This window comes from Xenopus laevis, chromosome 9_10L, assembly GCF_017654675.1.
Source record: "Xenopus laevis strain J_2021 chromosome 9_10L, Xenopus_laevis_v10.1, whole genome shotgun sequence".
In the NCBI taxonomy this organism is placed as follows: domain Eukaryota; kingdom Metazoa; phylum Chordata; class Amphibia; order Anura; family Pipidae; genus Xenopus; species Xenopus laevis.
The window spans coordinates 45,903,488-45,924,644 of record NC_054387.1 but is presented as its reverse complement, the minus strand read 5'-3'; the positions used below and the strand labels follow the sequence as shown (position 1 = coordinate 45,924,644).

The 21,157-nt window shown below is 39.4% G+C and overlaps 1 protein-coding gene across 1 annotated transcript; it reads right to left on the bottom strand.

Moving 5' to 3' along the window:
- Positions 1-18,692: 18,692 nt before the first annotated feature.
- Positions 18,693-19,628, bottom strand: LOC121397960 (olfactory receptor 11L1-like). The gene has a single exon (XM_041576275.1). It carries the CDS (start codon positions 19,626-19,628, stop codon positions 18,693-18,695), a length of 936 nt encoding a protein of 311 aa, XP_041432209.1.
- Between the last annotated feature and the right edge of the window lie 1,529 nt (positions 19,629-21,157).

The window sequence follows — 21,157 nt, the reverse complement described above, 5'->3', positions numbered from 1 at the left end:
CGAAGTAGGCCCACTTCGACCTCAAAAAAATTTCGACCACCTTTCGGTTGGTCTTTTTGAATTCAACGTTTTTTTAACTTCAACCTTTGATAAATCTGCCCCTAGGTCATCAATGACTTCAAACAAATAATTTTTTTCAGCAAAAAAAAGTTTAGGCCTTATAAGATTATTTAAACATTTCCCAGATGAGATGAATAAATGCTGCAGTTGGCATAGCGCACCTATGGGATGAGACTATAGCACTTCAACCCATGAGTCGGAGCCTAATATGAGGGATATATCACAGATTGTCTTATCTCATTCTCCTGGGGGGTTGCAGTATGTAGTTTATGTACACTAAGGAAGTTGGTACGGTTGAACAGGAGACCAGGTAGACCTCAATGTTGGGCAGAGATGGTTCCCTGGCTGAAGCAAATAGGCATGTCTAAGCTTCAGATAGTATTTTGGAGCAAATTTTCTTATTGTAGTGTGATTTTTAGAAAAATACTAAATTCATAACATGAAATATCTGATAGGGCCCTTACTAGGTTAATAGGGGAAGAATGTAATTTTTCAATAAAAAAGGGCAATTAGGTGGAGACCAGAGAGTATTAAGTAGGTATAAGATTATATGAGAATAAAAAACCTTTCTCCAACTGCCCCCTCCCCGCACAACCTCCTCTGTTAAAGATTGCTGCAGGAGTATCTTCAAATGTGCACACTTGGGGGCCCATTTACTTAGTTAGAGTGAAGGAATAGAGGAAAAATAGTTAGAATTTCGAATGTTTTTTTTGGCTACTTCGACTCGAACGATTCGAACTAAAAATCATTCGACTATTCGACCATTTGATAGTCGAAGTACTGTCTCTTTAAAGAATTCTTCGACCCCCTAGTTCGCCACCTAAAACCTACCGAGGCTGATGTTAGCCTATGTGGAAGGTCCCCATAGGCTTCCTAACAATTTTCTGATCAAAGGAATATCCTTCGATTGATGGATTAAATCCTTCGAATCGTTCAATTCGAAGGATTTAATCGTTCGATCGAACGATTATTCCTTCAATCGTTCGAATTACGCTAAATCCTTCAACTTCGACATTCGAAGTCGAAGGATTTTACTTCGACGGTCGAATATCAAGGGTTATTTAACCCTCGATATTCGACCCTAGGTAAATGTGACCTTTGGTGTCACCTATCAAACAAAATAGGATGTAACAAGCACACTCTTGTGTGTGTAAAACTTATAATAATATATATATAATACTTTGTTTGTTTGTGCATGGAAATCACAGTTGTGTACGTAATAATCACACTTGTGCAGAATAATCACAAATATATGTAACAATCACACTCAAGTGCTTAAAATGTGTAATAATTACAGTCATATGCGCTTAACAGTTACACTAGTATACTATTTGTTATCATATTGATTTTTATGGTTTATTGTGAAAACCAAATAAAATATTTCAAACTTAACAGTTACACTTGTGTGTACTGTTTATAATTTATATAAATGCAAACTGAATGTAATGCCTCCCTTTACCATTTTATTTAATGTTATATTGCATTTGGCTTGGTACAGGAAAGCAGTTGATTGGGACATCACAATAACACCCCCTTATTAAATGGTATATTCCATGATTGGCAAGAGTCCAGCAGCTGTTTGGGGTTGTGCCATTACAGTGTGAAATGGTGAGTTTGTTAAATGGTATAATGTGATGACATCGCAATGCAATCCCCCCTGCAATATATTATTAAATGGTATATTCCGATATAACTGGCAAAAGTCCAGCAGCTGTTTGGCATTGTGACATCACAATGTGAAATGGTATAATGTGATGACATCATAATGCAATTCCCCCTTCACCAGTTTATGAAATGGTATAATCCGATGACCTCATAATAACAGTTAGAAGACTTGTGTAAACAACCCTATTAAACCAGTCATTTGCAAGTTGGCTGCGTCAAAGGAGAGAGCTCCTGAGATACTGCCAGCTTGCAAAGTTATCATTTAAAAACACATAAAAATGACTATTAATTTTTGGATTATAAAATTTACCATTACATTTTTACTTGCATATTTAAATGGAAGAAGCGATATACCCGTTGTTTATGTCCTTGCCTGCATGATTGTGAGATTTTATTTAACCCCCGAGCAAGAGCGGATACCAGCCCGGCATGAAGAAGTGAGACAAAACTGGAAAGCCCTTCCCATCCTTGTAACTGTATCCCTAGGTTACTGTTTAGGAAAAGTGAATGTGCACATTGGATACATAGCGCTTGGGCTGCTGGTCTTCTGGTGGGTCTACTGTGATGAAGACCCAGAGGAAGAGAGAACCCACACCTCTAATACTGACAGAGAAAGAAAGGAAGAAGCAGTAGCGGTATGTTCCCCAAAAACTTTTTATAGAATAACACATTAGTTTACTAGCTTACCAGACACAGGAGGAGCCTGTGATGCTCAGGGATAAATGTATTGGTACAGGTATGGGATCTCTTATGCAGAGACCCAGTGTCCAGAAAGCTCTGAATTACAGGAAGGCCATCTCCAATCTCTTCCATTTTTAGAAAATAATTACTTTCTTTATTTTGGGGTGGTTTATTTGTTATGTTTTTGGTAGATTTGAGGTACAGTGATCAAATTATGAAAAACCCAAGGATTCTGGGCACTAGTTTCCATACCTGTAATATAATATATGCCTCATCTCATGATACTTAGGGTTGTTAGACAAATACATACATAATGTGTGGGCTATTAATGGGGCAATATCTAATGCGCCTTTATTATATATTATATTATTATTGAAATAAATTGACTAAAGTGGGGATTTTATACAGTTTGACAGTTTATTGCTATGTCAATAAGGTTGGAGAAGAGATCCCATACCTGTATATAAGTTGGTGGGTGCACATGAAGAATCAGAACATGAACCTAATATCTCTCTCTCTCTTTCTGTAAATCTGCAGATTGGCCAACAGGAAGAAGAAAAGGATGAGCCCAAAAAGGAAACAGATAATCAAGAAGATCCTAAAAACAAGGTAAGAGGCCATTTCTGTACGTAACGGATGTGATAATGATTTTGTGTCTCCAGTAACCTGCCCTCATTTCATACCCCATTAAATCTGATTTCTTTCCATTCTCTTGCAGCTACTTGCAGAAATTTGGCCGTACTTCAATCGATATTTAAAGAATCTCCTTATCGATTATTATCAGCCTCGAATCTGCGCATTGTCAGTGTTCTTAAAGTTATTCCGCTTCCTTGAATTCGATTTGGGTGAAAAGGTAATGCATCTAACTCTTCTAATTCAATGTGCTAGTTCCCCGGTTCTTTAGGCCTATTATAGATTTAGAAGTGAAAAAATCGCAAAGTTAAATTAGACTGGCATATGCAGTTAACGCATTGTTTGTAGAATTTTGAGCCCTCTAAAGAAGTCACCTCCGGACCTCGAGCATGATATAGTGAGCATATTCATGTCAATCCAGCATTAGTTTCTCCCAGAGTCAGTTGATATTATACTAGCAGCTTCAAAGCCTCATTATAACTGTACTGATAATATTGCATAGTAGATTGTATTGTTTAGAGATCTCATACCCAACTCACTAACCCTTCCATGTTCTGTTTAGCCACCGCGGATAACTGCAGTGAGGATCCCGAGTGTAAAGAAGCAAATTGTCCTTGATGTGGACATTAGGTAAGTAGTGTGCATGATCTTATTTACTCGCCTCATTCATCCAGTCATATAATTTTATAACTGGAGCTTGAGCTACAACCCAAGGAACTGATATAACGTTTCTTTTTCTTGCAGTGTTGAAGGACCTATTAAGGCTGATGTTGCTCTCTTCAAGCGTTTCTTAAAGGTTGGAGCCAGTCACATTGAAGTGAGTGTGAGGCATTATTTATGTACCCCCATGTATGTTCCCTTTTTTCCCCTACATATAAATAAATATCCTTTCCTTTCTTTCAGTTACATGGAACAGTACGGGTGATACTGGCACCGCTGGTGAATGACATGCCACTTTTTGGAGCAGTGACCTGGTATCTGCCAGAACGACCGGTAAGTTAATAAAAACACCATTTAGAGACAATTGGGACAAATATTGCTGTACAATTCTTATATAATAGGTTATTTTTCTGGGGTGCAGGGCTGGTAACCAGGCGCTGAGGGGCAATCATTAGCTGTTATTGCAGTCGATCAGACCCCACAATTAATAGAAAAGGAAAGTTTAGGGGCATGGCTCTTTCTGTCCAGTTCTCATTTACTGAGCTAAGATTTATTTTTTGCAGGCTGTGAAAATAAGATGGACTGGAATCCTGTCGCGAATCCCTGGAGTGAAGTAAGTGCTTCTATCCAGTGTTGGTGTTTTATTTTCCATGTTTCCCCTATAGAAAGGGCTTATTTTATTAATATATTATGTTCTGTTGCAGGAAATTACTGAACAAAGCGGCTATCAAATATGTGGATTACTATTTTGTCGCGCCAGCCCACACATCAGTTAAATTATGGAAAGAAGTTGATGTGGATGTTTTGCACTTTAAAGTGCCCAAGGTATGTCCTGGAACTATTTTAAGCTCTGTCTGTGATCCTGTGTCCCCACCGTTTTCTGTCAGGTTTTCTGTCAGGCATGAGTTTATAATCCCTAGTAGGCTTAACCCCACTACCTACTTAAATATTTTAATATTCCAATTGGCTAAAACCCAAAACAAGAGTAGGGGACAGACTTTTATCTGTGTGTCTGGTCATTAAGTAGCTATTTAAACGAATGAATACAATTGTTTTCGCAGAATGTGATTCGTGTTCATGTACTTGAGGCGGAAGATTTAGCCCCACATGGTATCAGAAAGATGTTCCGACCCTACGTGGTTATAAGTGGCGCAGGCAAGAAAGCACAGACTAACTTAGCGAAGAGGAATCAGCAACCAGCTTGGAACCAAGCATATGAGGTATCAATTCTCTACAATTACCTGCACACACACCTACAATAACATTCTCTTTTCATCATTTTTCAAACTTGACTTATCTGTATAACATTTCTATGTTATTCACATAGAATAGTAGGGTAATAAGAGCATTTATTGCATTCACCAAACATCCCTCTGTATACATACATCTACATACATGTATCTCCTTCTCAAAAGATTCAATGTTTTCTCCACAGATTATATTTACTGATCTTCCCCATCAGAAGATCAAATTTGGCGTATTTTATCGCGAACTGGGAATATCAAAAATTTATGGCAGGTGAGTACATCTTTTTAAGTCTACATTTCACAGAGCTCTGTGATTTCTGGGTCCTTCTGTTTAATGGACTTTAGTTATAGTTTAACTCAAGAGTTGTCTGTCTCCAGGTCTCAGGGTATAAGCTTTGTTTTAATTTACCTTTTTTCATTATTTCCCACACACAGCTGCCAACTCAGTGGAGAGACAATTAACGGAGAGAACGTTGTTGATAGGGTAAGAATCTATATTCCCAGGAATAGAGAGAATAATAACATTTTGCCCTGTGGGCTGAGCGAGTTTTTTGTACTGAGTTCTGCTTCTCTTTCCCATACAGTGGCTCCAATTTCAGGATGAAATACCAGGGAGACTCCACGTCAGGGTGGAAACCATTAGTGCTGTGCCAGATGCTGCCAGACTTCAACAGGTATTACCCATGATCCCCTTCACTGGCTGCTTAGGCAATGCTTGTTCCCTTCTTTGGAGTTTATAAAATTGTTGTTTTTTTCCAGATCCTAAGGGCCAATGAAATCTCTCGGCCTATACAGATTAAGGAGTTTTCATCCGCCATCCTTTTTGTAGATGTTCAAAAGGGCAAGGATCTAAAGGTAAGGCACCTAGTCATCATTGTACCATCTTTATTATTATATGTTTTATCCATAAGGGACACTGCCGGCAACAATCCCTAATGCATTACTTTCTGTTCTTTTCCAACAGCTGAAAAATAGTGAGGAGATACCAACTGCCAGAGTAGAGATGAAGATCCGGGATGCCAAGAGGAAGACTAAGGTATCGACAGCATGATTTTCTGCCATTTACAGGAATTTTCCATTCCTGATGCTGAGAAATGTAGTTCTCTAATTAATAAGTTTAATTTGTTTAGATGCAAACAATTCTGTAGATTATTATTCATTTTGTATCATGTACTTATATTGAATTATTTCATTTTCCCAGTTCCGTAAAGACACGGAGTTCCCAGAATGGAAGCAGAAATTCAGCTTCCCGTTAAAAGACCCTACGGATGAGATATTAGAGATAACTGTAAGTAGAAAGGTCCTAATTTATTTTCTTTGTCTCTCTATATGTACATTACTTGTTTCCTTTCTGTCTTGTTAACGATTGCTGTTGGTTTTCCCTTTATTGGTTTCTGAGACACTATTGTATTTTATTTTGCAGGTAAAAGACAAAGTATCTGGGCCAATGGGAGCAATGACGATTCCCTTGTCCAACCTCATCACGGAGCAGGGTCTTACCATGAATGGGTGGTTTAACCTTCATCCGACCGAGCCTCATGGTGCCGTGTGGATGAAGATAGAGTTAGGGGTAAGCAAGCAACATTCCCTAATCATTAAACATTAGGGACGGTGATCAGTTTTATACCAAACATTTGTTAAGAATTCAGATTAATCCCTAACATGTTGTTTAACTAATGATTACCTTTTTTTGTTCTATAGATTCTAATTCCTCCAAACCCTTGAGAAGAAAGCTCCAACTCTTAAGCGCCAAGAAAAAAAGTTAATGACCCACAAATTAGAATTTATAGAAGAGGCCTGTCTTGAACTCGACACATCATAAAGATACCACAGATGATATAACCTTCCAGGGTATGCTTCCTGCTATACCTTGGCCTGGATTTTCACTTCTACCATGAGGTCAGGTGAAAAGAACCTTGCCTCGGGTCACCCAACTGTTTAAAATATAATAAAATAAAAATAAAGAAAGAGAACACAAGCAGAATGTAATCTATTTTGTTAGGGTAGTTGTGGACACCGCATGTTTCAGCCTTTATCAAGAGTATTAAAACCAACTATGACGAAACATTTATAGCATCCTAGTGACCATATACTTTGACCAGAGAGCATGTAAAAAAATAAAGTGATAGTGAACCCAATGCTTTAGATAATATAGACACAATTGAAATCCCATTCTTGGTTGTTAATAGGGATGCACCGAATCCAGGATTCGGTTCGGGATTCGGCCTTTTTCAGCAGGATTCGGCCGAACTGAATCCTAATTTGCGTATGCAAATTAGGGACAGGGAGGGAAATCGCATGACTTTTTGTCACAAAACAAGGAAGTAAAAAATGTTTTTCCCTTCCCATGCAAATTAGGATTCGGTATTAGGCCGAATCTTTCACGAAGGATTTGGTGGTTCGGCCGAATCCAAAATAGTGGATTTGGTGCATCACTAGCTGTTAAGGAACCAAGAGTCCAACTAAGTCCATCCATAAGTCATTGTTTTAAGCCTTGCTAAAATGTCCAATGATACTGCCTTGAACATTATCTAATGGTTGATTAAAACATATTTATAGAGCAGGTAAAACAAATACGCAACACAGCTTCAATGCCAGTACCTGTATCTAGAAGGCTGGTATTTACTGTATAAAGTAAAATGAGTAAAAATGGCATAACTCGCTAATTGCTGCTTCCATGTTAGATTTAATTACATAATGGAGGTGTTTAACAATTGGGAGAAAAAGAATAATAGACATGGATAGAATTTTTTGTAAATGTGAAGTTAGGCTACGGAGCACAGTCTTAAGTGTATATTTTCGTAGTATTATTTATTATGTTTTGTATAAGCCATTAAACTAACGGACGCTAAAGGTGTCTATTTTTTGTTTGTCTACCGAGTGTGAAATCTTGTGATCCAGCTCAATTTTTGTTAATATTTTACTACAGTTATGGGATCTGTTATCTGGAAACCCATTACCCAAAAAGCTTTGACTTAGTGGAAGGCCATCTCTCATAGGCTCCATTTTATCCAAATAATCTAAATTTTTAAAAATGATTTCCTTTTTCTCTGTTATAATAAAAAATTATCTTGTACTTGATCCAAACTAAGATATAATTAATCCTTATTGGAAGCAAAACCAGCCTATTGGTGTTATTTAATGTTTAAACGATTTTCTAGTAGACTTAAGGTATTGAAGATCCAAATTATGGAAAGATTCATCATCCAGAAAACCCTAGGTCCCGAGCATTTAAGATAACACGTACCGTACCTTTCTATGGTACTGTTCATTTAGCTGATAACGGGTTTGAAGTTCAGAGAAGGAGGATAGGGTGAGGGGAGGGGGGGTTAGAAGAGGAAGAAGCACCATAGGAAATCATTTATGCAACTCTATAAAAAATTATAGCATATATAGTTGGAGCTTTGGGACATGGCTTCTTTTAGAGTGCTTTGTAATCTGGGCATTCCAAGGAGACCAATGGACTTTAGCTGAGCAGTAGAAAAATAATTGTATTTTATACATAGAACTGTGGGAGTTTTTAATTGAATTTTGAACCGTGGTGGGACGGTGGTTTTCTTCCACTTCTTAGCTTAGGGATATCTGCTTGCACATTTAATATGCAGTGTAATATATTTTTGGCATGTTTTGGGTGGGACTAGCCCTAAGAGTGCCAAATCAGGGGTTAGAATCCAATGATTGTTTAACACTTGTATGATTAGCAATTTGAGACTAGAACTGCTTTTCTATGGGGCAAGTCCATTAAATGTTGGAAAGAGTGCAGTTTCCTCTGCATTCTCCATCATAGGTCAGTACAGTTAGGGTATGCTGCATGAATTCTATCAGGTGTCCAGTACCTTGGTACATAAATGCTTCAGGTCAGTCCAAGGTAGCTTAGGAACCTGAAGTATTTGGCATTCTGAGAAAAAAGTTCCATGTTTGGTGGTCATGCTCTCAGGCTGATATTGCTGCAGGCTATTACTTTAGGCTTTCTTTGAGGAGTAGTTTGTAGGCCAACGTAATGCCCCTTATATCAGTTGATTTTTGTAGGTATTTGCTTTCGACTGTAGTTGGGGAGTGTAATTGGAGCATTTTATTGGTATGTAAGAAATGATGTTTGGAGATAATTGAAACATTTTTTGTTTAGAATTCTGTATAGAATATGGTCTCTGTAAAGGAAAATAGTTCATTGTTGTTAAAAGGTTCCCACTTTTTACATATGCCTGCTTGCTTTCTAGTGAAAGTCAGTGGGGCTCACTTATTAACACTGGGCAAATTTGCCCATGGGCAGTTACCTATAGCAACCAATCAGATTGCTGCATTCATTGTTCTTCTTGCATCTGGCCTTAAAAAGCTAATCACTGATTGGTTGCTATAGATAACAGCCCATGGGCAAATTTGCCAAGTGTTGATAAATGGGCCCCAGTGTATGTTGTGTGCCAACAATTGAAGAGGTGTCAGTGTTGCTGGTGGTTTCTATAAGAGAAATGATGCTTTGGTTGTGAGTATGAGGATTGCAGAGGCACGTAGAGGTGTTTCCCACAGTGCCAGTTCCACGGCCACCCAAATTTTGATTCCTGGTGACAGATGCCGATCCACTTTTTAGTTTAATATTGTGGCTTTGTAGTAAGCATGAATGGTTGGGGCATGACAGTCCAGCCATCAGCTTATTAGTGTACCTGATGTTGGCTGGGAGTCTGGCCTGTTTCATTCCCCAGATTAATGCCATTAAAGATATTTGAATTGCTGAGAAAGTTCATAAGGGTCATTTATGTCCCAGGGGGGCGCAAGTGCAAAAGCACTAAGTGGTGCAGCATGGTGCAGGCTGTGCATCCCGACACTTCGTACCCTGGGTAAATTTATCAAAGAGTGAAGTTCCGCCACTAGAGTGAAATTCCGCAGCTCACAATTCATTTCTATGGGATTTTGAAAGGCGTATTTATCAATGGGTGAAAGTGAAAGTTCACCCTTTGATAAATACGCCTTTAAAAATCCCATAGAAATTAATGGAAAGTGGTGGAATTTCACTCTAGTGGCGGAACTTCACTATTAACGTCACTCTTTGATAAATTTATCCCCTTGTGCTAAATGAGGGTCCGAGGTTGACACCTACATGGTCTTGTTGCAGTCAAGGGAAACGTTTTTTTCATTTTACCGTTTTAGCATATTTTGTTACATAGCAGGACAATACACAATGTTTCGGGGTTACACAATTCCCTTCAGCTTAGTAGTGCTCAAGAATTGTTTGATTGTAGGTGTCATTCTTTCCCAGTTACTATCACTAATTTGTAACCATGGAAAATACATCTCAAATACTAGACTATTTTGTGACTTTATTTCACCCAAGACCCCTCTCTTAATGGCAGTATAAATTGTCTTCAAGTTTGGCACTGCAAGGCAATAATTTTAATCCTAGGCTTGCAAGACATTTTAGGAACCTGGGTGAAAAACTCGTATCTAGCATACTAATTTGAGATCATTGCAGCTGCCCTTTGTGTATTGTATTGTGTAAGTATTCTACAGAATCACTACAGCTTACCTTGCAATGATACCTAAAAGGAAACATTTTATTTTTTCTACTACTACTTTCTTATATACATTCATTAAAATTGGTTTGAAAACATAACAACTCTTGAGAGCAGTATCTGCCTTAAAAGGGTGGTTCACCTTTATGTAAACTTTTAGCATGTTACCGAACTTTTCCATTGGTCTTCATTTTTTTTTATAGTTTTTTCATTATTTGCCTTCTGATTTTTTTTCAACTTTCAAATAGGGGGTCACCGACTCCATCTTAAAACAAATGCTCTGTAAAACTACAAATTTATTGTTACTGCTACTTTTGATTATTCATCTTTCTTTTCATGTCCTCTCCTATTCATATTCCGTCTGTTATTCACATCAATGCATGGTTGCCTAGGTCATTTGGACCCTAGCAACCAACTTGCTATAACTGCACCCTAGAAAGCTGCTGAACAAAAAACGCTAAATAACTCAAAAAACACGCATAATAAAAAAGGAAAACCAACTGAAAATTATCTCAGAATATCACTCTCTACATCTCTACACTTTAAAGTGGCCATACATGGGCTGATAAAAGCTGCCTACATACCAAGCCGGCAGCTTACTGGGCAGAATATGGGGCCCTCCCATGGGCTTTACCAATCGATATCTGGCCTCATTCAGGCAGGTTTAAATATCCTGTCAGATCATGGATGGCATTTTGATGCGGTCCTTGCGCCCACAATCGGATTAGTCCGATCTCTAGGTGGCCATATCGGGGCAATATCTGCTCGTTGACGAACTCTCCGAACAAGCGGCTCTACCCATGTAATGCCACCTTTACTGTTCTCTGCAGTAACATAACTAAACGCTACCGGGTCAGTTAGAACTTCTGCAGCCAGGACTCCAGCCTCCAGGTCCTGCCATGCCTTTGCATGTTCTGTGATTCCAAGGCATTTCCTGCTACATTGCTACAGTTGTCAAGCAAACAGTCAAAGGAATAGCAAAAGAACAGACAGAAAACCACTTTCAGTAGTGGTAATACAGTATGTACAAAACACTTATAATTAATGTGTATAAAGTAGCTCATAATTTGATTTCCTTTTATTATGATTGATTTGGGTGGATATCTTCTTGAAGGGTAACTAAACTGGCAATCACCAGCCTGATGTCTATTTGTCAAGTTGATTATTGGGCGAATATAATTTTCTTCTGAAAAGGTGACCCTTGGTTTTGAGCCTTTAAAAGAGGTCATTTGCATTGGCCACCCTAGAAACTTCTCCGGAATCATGGCAAAATTCCTATGTTAAAAATGCGAGCCCCAGTGTCTATTCTGTCTCTGTAAGGGGGTTTATAACTGCGGCTCCTAGGCATGTGCCCTTGGGTCCCTTTATAGAAAATACAGCCCTGACTAAAGTTGTGCATCAGTCAAGGCTGCTGTGAAGTCCTTTATACAGCTGGACCTTTGCTACTGATTCTGCTGGGTCTATTTTTCAATGTCCAGCAGCCATTGGTTCTCTCTGTATACAGTGTAAGGCCTCTGGAATATGCCCAGGTAGTAAGCCAAATATTGGGGTTATGTATTAAAATGTGCAAAGTATGTTCCCCCCTCTTCTCCCCCCTACATCCCTGCAAACTAACCAGCCCCTAAATACACAGCCTACCAATTGAGGAATCCAGGAACCAGAGGAAGGCCACGCAGAAATGATTTGATGAAGGAGATATATGTGGATATACTCTGAATATCAAGATATGTTAATGTATGTTATTGTGGTTGAGAATGTGTATCGATTCTAATGATCAATAAAAAAAATTATAAAATATAACATAAAATAAAACAACCGATCAGATGTTTTTTTCCAAACTATTTAAAGTTACTAGGTGATGGAACGCTATGGGTTACTACACCAGTAGCACACTTTGTACTTATTGCTACATTCTCCTTTAGAGGTGTCTGTCATGAACTTTGCTAGTTAAAGTTTACTGGATATACTTATCATCTGTGTGTGTTCTTCATGCAGTTCAAAACACTGGGAACCTGTACCTAGATGGGATGGCTATCTACAAACCAGTGCCCACAACAGAACACCACAGCCCTCGGCAGCCAGTCTGCAAGTCTAAGATGGAGAGTCCAAGACTAGACAACATGTACTTAAAGCATTGGCACGTGTCTTATGTGCTCAGCTCCCTCTGAACTACCATCCTGTATAATATCTTGCATAATTAGGAAGGTTAATTGGCTAATTGGCTTTTGATTAAACTGACCTGATAGGGACCATAGATAATAGGCTCCCTTGGGACAGGCTGATGATTTCTAAATCAAATGGAAATAAAATGACAAAGTATAGGAGAAGGTTCAGGTGCACCTCCCTGAACCGTTAGCTAAGGGATCGGATCCAAACCATAATGTAATTGAGCAGGTACTCAAAGAACCATTCCTCTTCTACACAGATGTAATAAAATTCAAGTCGATTTATTTTGTTCTAATTAGGCATTGAGTTATGCGTTTCTTATCTTAATCATAGGCTCTGAATATTCAGCTGTACTCAAGTGTATACTCAGATATACCACATTAACATGTATGCAGTGAGTTTAAGAAATCGTAATATGTAACTGTTGAAATGCTATAAACATACGTTTTAGAGCTCTTACACAAGGTGATTTTTTTATTCTGGCAAAATGGTCTCAGGTTTTGGTTATACAGGTTTACACTTTCATATAAATTTAACCCATGGCAACTAAGTCATGTGTAGCTGCTGGTAGAGCATGGAAAGCAAAAATCCGATTGGATGACTGCTCAGTGCAGATTCTCCCAGTGTTTATAATTGTGCCCCAGTGTGTTATAATGTGTAACGTAGTGCAGTTTTGGAAAGTTTTTCTACTGGATAAGTTTTTTGGTTTTTCTTTGCTACTGGAAAAATCTACTTCTTTGTATTTTGTTCTTGATACTCATATAGGGTTAAATTAAAAATTACCACTTTTTTGCCCTTGGCACCCTGTGCTGCATTTAATAAGTAACCTCTAGTGAAACTGTAGTTTATGAAGCAGTTTCATCTATGAAACAATACAGAACAGTGCAATAACTGATTTAAGTGTACATAATTCACAAATCGGTTAAAACAGGGTCCTAATACACAGGCGTATTGTTCCATTTCAGCCAGTAGGGGGAAAATATCAGACTATTCTTCTCCAGTAATGCCTGTAAAATAAAGCAAGCTTTATATATCATCTGTAGGTTAGACTCCTGTCCCACTCATTCTTCACCAGATCTTACCTGTCATTTTTCTCTTGATCGTTCATTTTAATTCTGAATGATTCCATATGCCAGGGCCTAAGACAAAAGTGGAACTTGGGGCTCAAAAAACATTGTTCATTTTGTGGTGTTTGTATTTTAGGTCATACATCTTAGGCACTCTCTTTAGCATACATCCCAACATTTGAAAGATAGAAAGGGGGACTTCATGGCCATGTCCCTAATACCTTGCCATGTTACCAAAACATGCTACCAGATGTGCCAGTATAATTACTACAAAAAATGTATAATGGGAATGGCAACCCTAGACGTGCCGTGTAATTATTACAGAAAAATTAACATATTAACCCCAGACACGCCAGTATTATTACTACAGAAAATGGGGAAAAAATGCATACTAAAGAGCTGTTAACTTTTTAACCTAAAGGGGTTGTTCAGGTTTTAACTTTTATTATGATGTAGAGAGATAATCTGCAACTGGTTTTCATTTTTTATTATTTGAGGTTTTTGAGTTATTTTGCTTTATGTTCAGCAGCTCTCCAGTTCGGAATTTCAGCAGCTACCTGGTTGCAAAAGATTCGGCTGAATAGCGAACCAAATCCTCATTTGCATATGCAAATTAGGGGTGGGAAGGGGCAAACATTTTTACTTCCTTGTTTTGTGACAAAAAGTTACTCAATTTCCCTCCCCGCCCCTAATTTGCATATGCAGGATTCGACCGAATCCTTCTGCCCTGCCGAACCGAATCCAAATTTGCTTATGTTTTGGTTCGGCCGGGCAGAAGGATTTGGCCGAATCCGAATCCTGCGAAAGACCGAATCCCGGATTCGGTGCATCCCTACTTTAATGGGGCTGGGTCGGTTGGGTGGCAGAGAGCTGGTGGTCTGCTTGGTGTGGCTCTTGCTTGCTGCTCTCAGCCTTGCACAGTTGCACTGAACTGGTCCTGCTGGCACAACCAGGTACAGATTTGGGCCAGGGGCCATATGTTTGCTGCTGGGCGCTGGCACAGGTACATAAATACTTGGGGGCAATCAGATTTATTTTTGGCTGCTGCTGACACAGGTAAAGATTGGGAGCAATATGATGGCTGCTTGGCTGCTGGAGGGCTGTATGATGGATGGCTGCTGAGCTTGCTGGCACAGGTATGGGGGGCAGTATGATGGATGGCTACTGGCACAGGTATGGGGGCAGTATGATGGATCGCTGCTGGGCTTGCTGGTACAGGTACGGAGGGGCAGTAATATAAATGAAAAAGTGTTGTACATTTTCTTGCTTTATTTAAAAACCATCATGGTAAGGAGGTAAATGTAAATGCAGGACAGGGGGGCGCTGATTGAAGCTCTTGCCTAGGGTGCCAAACTACCTTGACCCGGCACCGGCAGGGATGCCACTCATATGTGAAAAAAGTGAAGTCATATCAAGACATATACCCTTAAATCCATATGCCTCCTCCTCCCCTGTGTATAATACAGTACACCAGCATATGATTAAACATTTTAGGGGCCCCTAACAATAATTTTTAAATGCTAACAAACCCCCAGAACAAATGCCAGGCTTATGTTCCAAAGGGATCATAGGTCAGGCAGAGTATGGCAAACACAGGGTGCAAAGAGCAGGCAATGTATGACACACACAGGGAACATAGGGAAGACAGAACAGAGCAGGAGACAGGAATCAGGACCAGTCTAATATGTACTACATACAGTGACACAGTGCTGGTGCCCCATTAGCATTTTGAATAAGGTGTTAAACAGGTGAACAATGTGGGCAGTTTCAGTCTGGGTCTCAGTTGGAACAGTACAGGTCTTTAGGATGTGAACAATAGAGGTGTCACAAGTGTGAACAATGCAGGGGGGATTACATGTGTGAACAATACAGGGGATTACAGTGTAGATTTGAGGTTTAAACTATGCAGGGGCCAGTTAATCTCTGTAGTGATACCTTTTAAATTTTACAAATGGTAAAGAGACTCAGCAGGCAGACTTTGATGTGGAGGGCCACAACAGGGGGGGGGAGTCACGGGCCACCAGTTGGACAGCCCTGGTTTAAAGGATCTCAGGAAGGAGATGACAAGTACCATCACTACACCCACAAGGGGTAGGGAAAAAAACTATAAAAGCAACAGATAAAAAATCTCAAGGCCAATTTAAATGGACTATGCCTAGATTGTGCAGACCCACCAGATTTAGCTCGTTTTGTCACGGCTTCCAATTCCGTTACAACAGGCACAAGGTAGTCCTCAAGACAATGACATACAAGACCCCTCTACCTCACTTAAACCTCCTCAAATGGGGAAATTTTTACATTGGACTAAATCCACGATTCAGACATCCATCAACAAACCTGCCATTCAGGCTAAGAAACGGAGAGCACAAGTTATTTTGGATTCAAATTCCTATGGCTCAAACGATATCAGTGATCACGATAGTGATATAGAACCTGGAGAGCTGTCAGCCAGTGAGAGCTCCTCCGATGACTCAAACAGAGAACATCGATACCGTTCAATTGCGGGTCCAGACACAGCCAAACGTCTGCTGCGGGAGATGCTGGCCACACTAGAGATTAGGGATGAGACAGCAGCCACCTCAAAGGCTGACAAAGTCTTAGGAGTCCAACCTAGGAAGTCTAGAGTTTTCCATATTTTTAAGTCAGTGGCCCAACTGATAAGACAATGAGTGGTCAATACCAGAACACTGTCTTACATTAACCCAATGTTTCCTCAGCACTTACCCAATTCCAGAGCAACAACAAAAGATTTGAGACTAGGCCCCTAAAGTCGACTCAGCAGTAGCTTGACTGTCCAAAAACACTACATTACCAACAGAGGAAGCAGTATTTAAAGAGCCGATGGACAAAAAGATGGAAGTCTTCCTTAGAAAGGACTACACCCATGCTAGAGCAATTCTACGTCCGGGAGTAGCAGCGGCAGGCCTAGCACTTACATCTAGACCAGGCATGTCCAAAGTGTGGCCGGGTGCCAGTTGCGGCCCGTTTTCACATTTACACCGGCCCTCAGCCTCCATCATAAAATTAATAATAATAAGGCCCCCCCAGCACAGTGCGACCAGGAATCCCATAGTAGTAATATTAAGGCACATTAGTGAAATGATCTGTCACTTGGTGTATACTGTTGCCTGTGTGCTGAAGGTGTTAGCAATAGACGCATAATGGCACGTAGAGATGTGCTGTTTTCGCATACTTCTTTAGAGCTGTAAGTGTCAATAGACTTACTGGCATGCCAGTACAGTAAACTAAAGAAGTATGGCTTCACTATGTTCCAGAATGTGTCTATTGCTAACACCTTCAGCACACAGGCAGCAATATAGACCAAGTGGTAGATCATTTCACTAATGTGCCCAAATATTACTGCTACGATTACTCGATTACTCGATTCCTGTAATTTAATGTTAATGGTTCAAAGAATGTCGGGCTGAATGGTCGGCCCCCGCACATTTTCACCTCACCAAATCTGGCCCTCATTGCAAAAAGTTTGGGCACCCCTGATCTAGACATTGGTGCCAAGAGTTATTACAAAAACCTACATCACCAGAGGAGCTGCAACGTTTAAGCTCAGCATTGGCTTTCCTATCAGATGCAGCCATGGACACTGTAAGACTATCAGCCAAAGTCAGTATGGATACAATATCTACCAGATGGGCTCTATGGCTACGTCATTGGTCTGGAGATACAGCAGCCAAGACCAAATTACTAAACCTCAAATTTACAGGTTATAAACTGTTTGGTGCTGATTTAAAGCAGATTATAACGGAGGTTATGGGAGGTAAAAGCACCTTCTTACCATCTTCACAATCCAGTGGAGACTCTCAGTGGAGGTCGTCTAGAGGAATTTTCCCAAGTATGGCAAGCTCACTCACATACAGTACAATTGAGTACTATCCATTATCAACAGAGAATACAGAATTCCTTTTGACGCCCTACCACCTCGCACATTCAAACACTTGTCTACTCCAAGAGAGCTAATCAAAAGACAAGCTCTACTAGCTATAATCAAAAAATTGCACAGCAACAAAGTCCCGCTCAGGAACACTACAAAGGGTTCTATTCAAACCTGTTCCTGGTAGCAAAAAAAAAAAAACGTACCTTCAGACCTCAATTTGAAGAAAAGAATCCCAAAAGTACCTGAGATTCACAGTTCTCAACAACATTATCAGTTCAGAGCTCTGCCATTCGGCCTTTGCACAGAACCCAGAGTTTTTACAAAGATACTCAGTCCTCTCATTGCACATCTCAGGTGACTAGGGATTGCAATCACTCCCTTCTAGCACAACCTACTAATCAGATCCCAGTCTTACGAGCACAGTCAGAGGGATACACAGATATGCGTCACAACACTCACTCAGCACAGGTGGATAGTAAACCATACAATAAGTGATCTCACACCAACTTAAGTATGGAATAGTAACTTGTTTTACTGCTTACTCCTTTGAAAACACTGGACCAGCAGGATCTAGAGGAGGTTAGACACTGGAATAACAAGAACCATAGATATATCTTAAAAAAAGAATGCAAAAATTATGTTCAAAACAGGCTCTTTTTTATTGTGTTAAATATGGGTATAAACTGTTCCATTATTTAAAAGCTATTCAGAGTATGCGTGGCCACCTTTTCACAAACTTCATTTACTCTGACCAAACTCCAAGAGGGTTCAGGCCACAATGTTGTAAAACTCTTCAAGTGATGATACTTCAGCAATACTAGACACTTAAGTGATTGGGTTTGCTAGAAGGATTAAAAATTCTACTATATGTCGGTATATTTTTTGTATACTACCAGCTGAATCCTTACATTCACATGATAGTATGGTCCTAGCAACCTCCAAACTGATACTAGTATCTCCTTGCATTGCTAATGAAACCCCGAAATCAAACTAAGTTCAACCGACTGAAATTTGGTACAGTGTATAACTGTATTTTTTTTTTACTTAGTAACAGACCCAAAAATTCCCTAATTATGTTTTACCATTGCAAAACTATAGGGCCAAAAAAGCCCTAATTTCATATACAGTATTTCCTACACATAGTCCTGGCTGCTTTTTTGATATCTTTGTTCCTAAGAGTGTATATCACTGGGTTAAATAATGGGGTTAGCACAGTGTGCAACAGAGATATTACCTTATCTATAAGCAATAAATGACCCCAGTAGGGGAGCATATATTTAGTGATCAGTGTACCATAAAAAGTGGCCACCACAATCAGATGGGAACTGCACGTTGAAAATGCTTTTCGCTTTCCTGTTGTGGATGGGATTCTTAGTATGGTGATAAAAATATAAATATAAGACATGATGATTAAGCAGCAGGGAAGCACAAATACAGGGATGGCAAAAACAAACACTATTAACATTACTAACGAGGTATCAGAGCATGCAAGTCTTTGAAGGGGTGAAAGATCACAATAAAAATGGTCAATGATGAGTTTGTTGTGGCAGAACCGCAGGGTAGTTATTGGGACAAATCCACACAAGTGTACCGAATACCCAAGAAACCAGGACCATGCTGCCAAATGGATACAGGTCTTGAAGTCCATAACAGAAGCATATCGCAAAGGATAACAGATAGCAAGGTATCGATCATAAGACATCACCAAAAGTAGGAGACATTCTATAATTGTGATGGCACTAAATACTGAAAATTGTACTATGCAGCCTCGAAAAGACATTCGTTGGGCCCCACCCAGCAGGGTACAGAGCAAGATGGGAGCAATATTCAGTGACAGAATGATGTCAGACACAGAGAGGTGGCACAGAAAGAAGTACATAGGGGCATGAAGAGGCTGGCTGGTTGAAACTAATACGATGATCAGAAGGTTTCCGATTAACGTAGAAAGGAAAATGATTAGAAATATAATGAAGAAAAACATGTTGAAGCTGTGAAGGTTCCAAAATCCTTGAAGAAGTAAATAAGTGACTTGTGTCTCATTTTCATCTGACATATTAAGATGTAGTATCTAATCTCTGGGGTTTAGTGAGAGTATGAATCAGTATATAAAGACCAGCAAATTGTATTCATATAAGGAAAGATCCATATCTAGGGGCAGATTTATCAAAGGTCTAAGTAAAAATATGAATTTCGAGCTAATTTTTGTGTACTTCGACTAGGAAATAGTCCAAAGTCTATTTGAATTTGAAAAAAATTAGAAAATTCCCATATTGAAATTTATCATGTACTGACTTTAAAAATTTCTAAATTCAACCCTTGATAAATCTGCCCCTTGGTGTCACAGAGCTTCTACAGGCATCAGCCTACAAATTCTTCCAGTGGCAATTGTGATGTTAACATTTGAAGATGGCCGTAAACACACAGATACAGACGTATGTTGGACTAACAATAACTCGCTCTACAGTCATGAATCGCTTAATAAACACTAATATCTTGCAAATATGATCATTGGTAGAAAAGATCAGTCATCAGATGGGCCATGCTCACAAGGATGGTTGTCAGATTTTTGTTTAGGAAGTCATCATCTAGAAAGATAGTACAATTGTAAGTGCTGCATATGAATGAATCAAACCTTTAAGATTATCATAAGAAACCTCATATAACATTATCTGTTCGTGTATGACAAATTAATAATAATGTAATGTATCAATAACTGTTAGGGTCATGTCGCATTTTTTTCAGCCCACATATTTACTCCGAAAATGATGATCCAGTTCCTTTTACCCAGGGGTGGAATTTGAAAATGAATACTTTCACATTTCCAAGACTAGGGGGCATATTCACTAAAGAGGCGAAGTGGCTGATGCTAGCGAATTTTTGCCAGCTTTGCCACCCGCAGGGACATCACCAATGAACTAACAGGAGCAGGCGCCAATTCACTAGCAAACGGGACCGTCGCTAGCGTGCATTCGCACTCTATCGCCAGACAACTTTTTGCTCTCCTCAGACCAGACAAAGTGCTAAAAAGAAGCTAGGGGGCAAATTTACTAAGCTCGAGTGAAGGATTCGAATATAAATACTTCGAATTTCGAAGTATTTTTTTGGGTACTTCGACCATCGAATAGGCTACTTCGACCTTCGACTACGAATCAAACGATTCTAACTAAAAATCGTTCGACCAGTTGATAATTGAAGTACCGTCTCTTTAAAAAAAAAACTTCGACTACCTACTTCGCCACTCTAAACCTACCAAGCACCAATGTTAGCCTATGGGGACCTTCCCCATAAGCTTTCTAAGTTTTTTTTTGATCAAAGGAAAATCCTTCGATCGATGGATTAAAATCGTTCGATTGAACGTTTTTTCCTTCGATCGAATTATTTGCGGTAAATCCTTTGACTTCGATATTCAAAGGATTTTACTTCGATGGTCGAATATCGAGGGTTAATTAACCCTCGATATTCGACCCTTAGTAAATGTGCCCCTAGATCTTCCTCAATCTTCTGTCACTTAAATCATATCCTGTGTGCCAAAAATAAATTAAAGTTCAAAAAACGCTAACGACTTTTCCTTTTTTTAAGCGG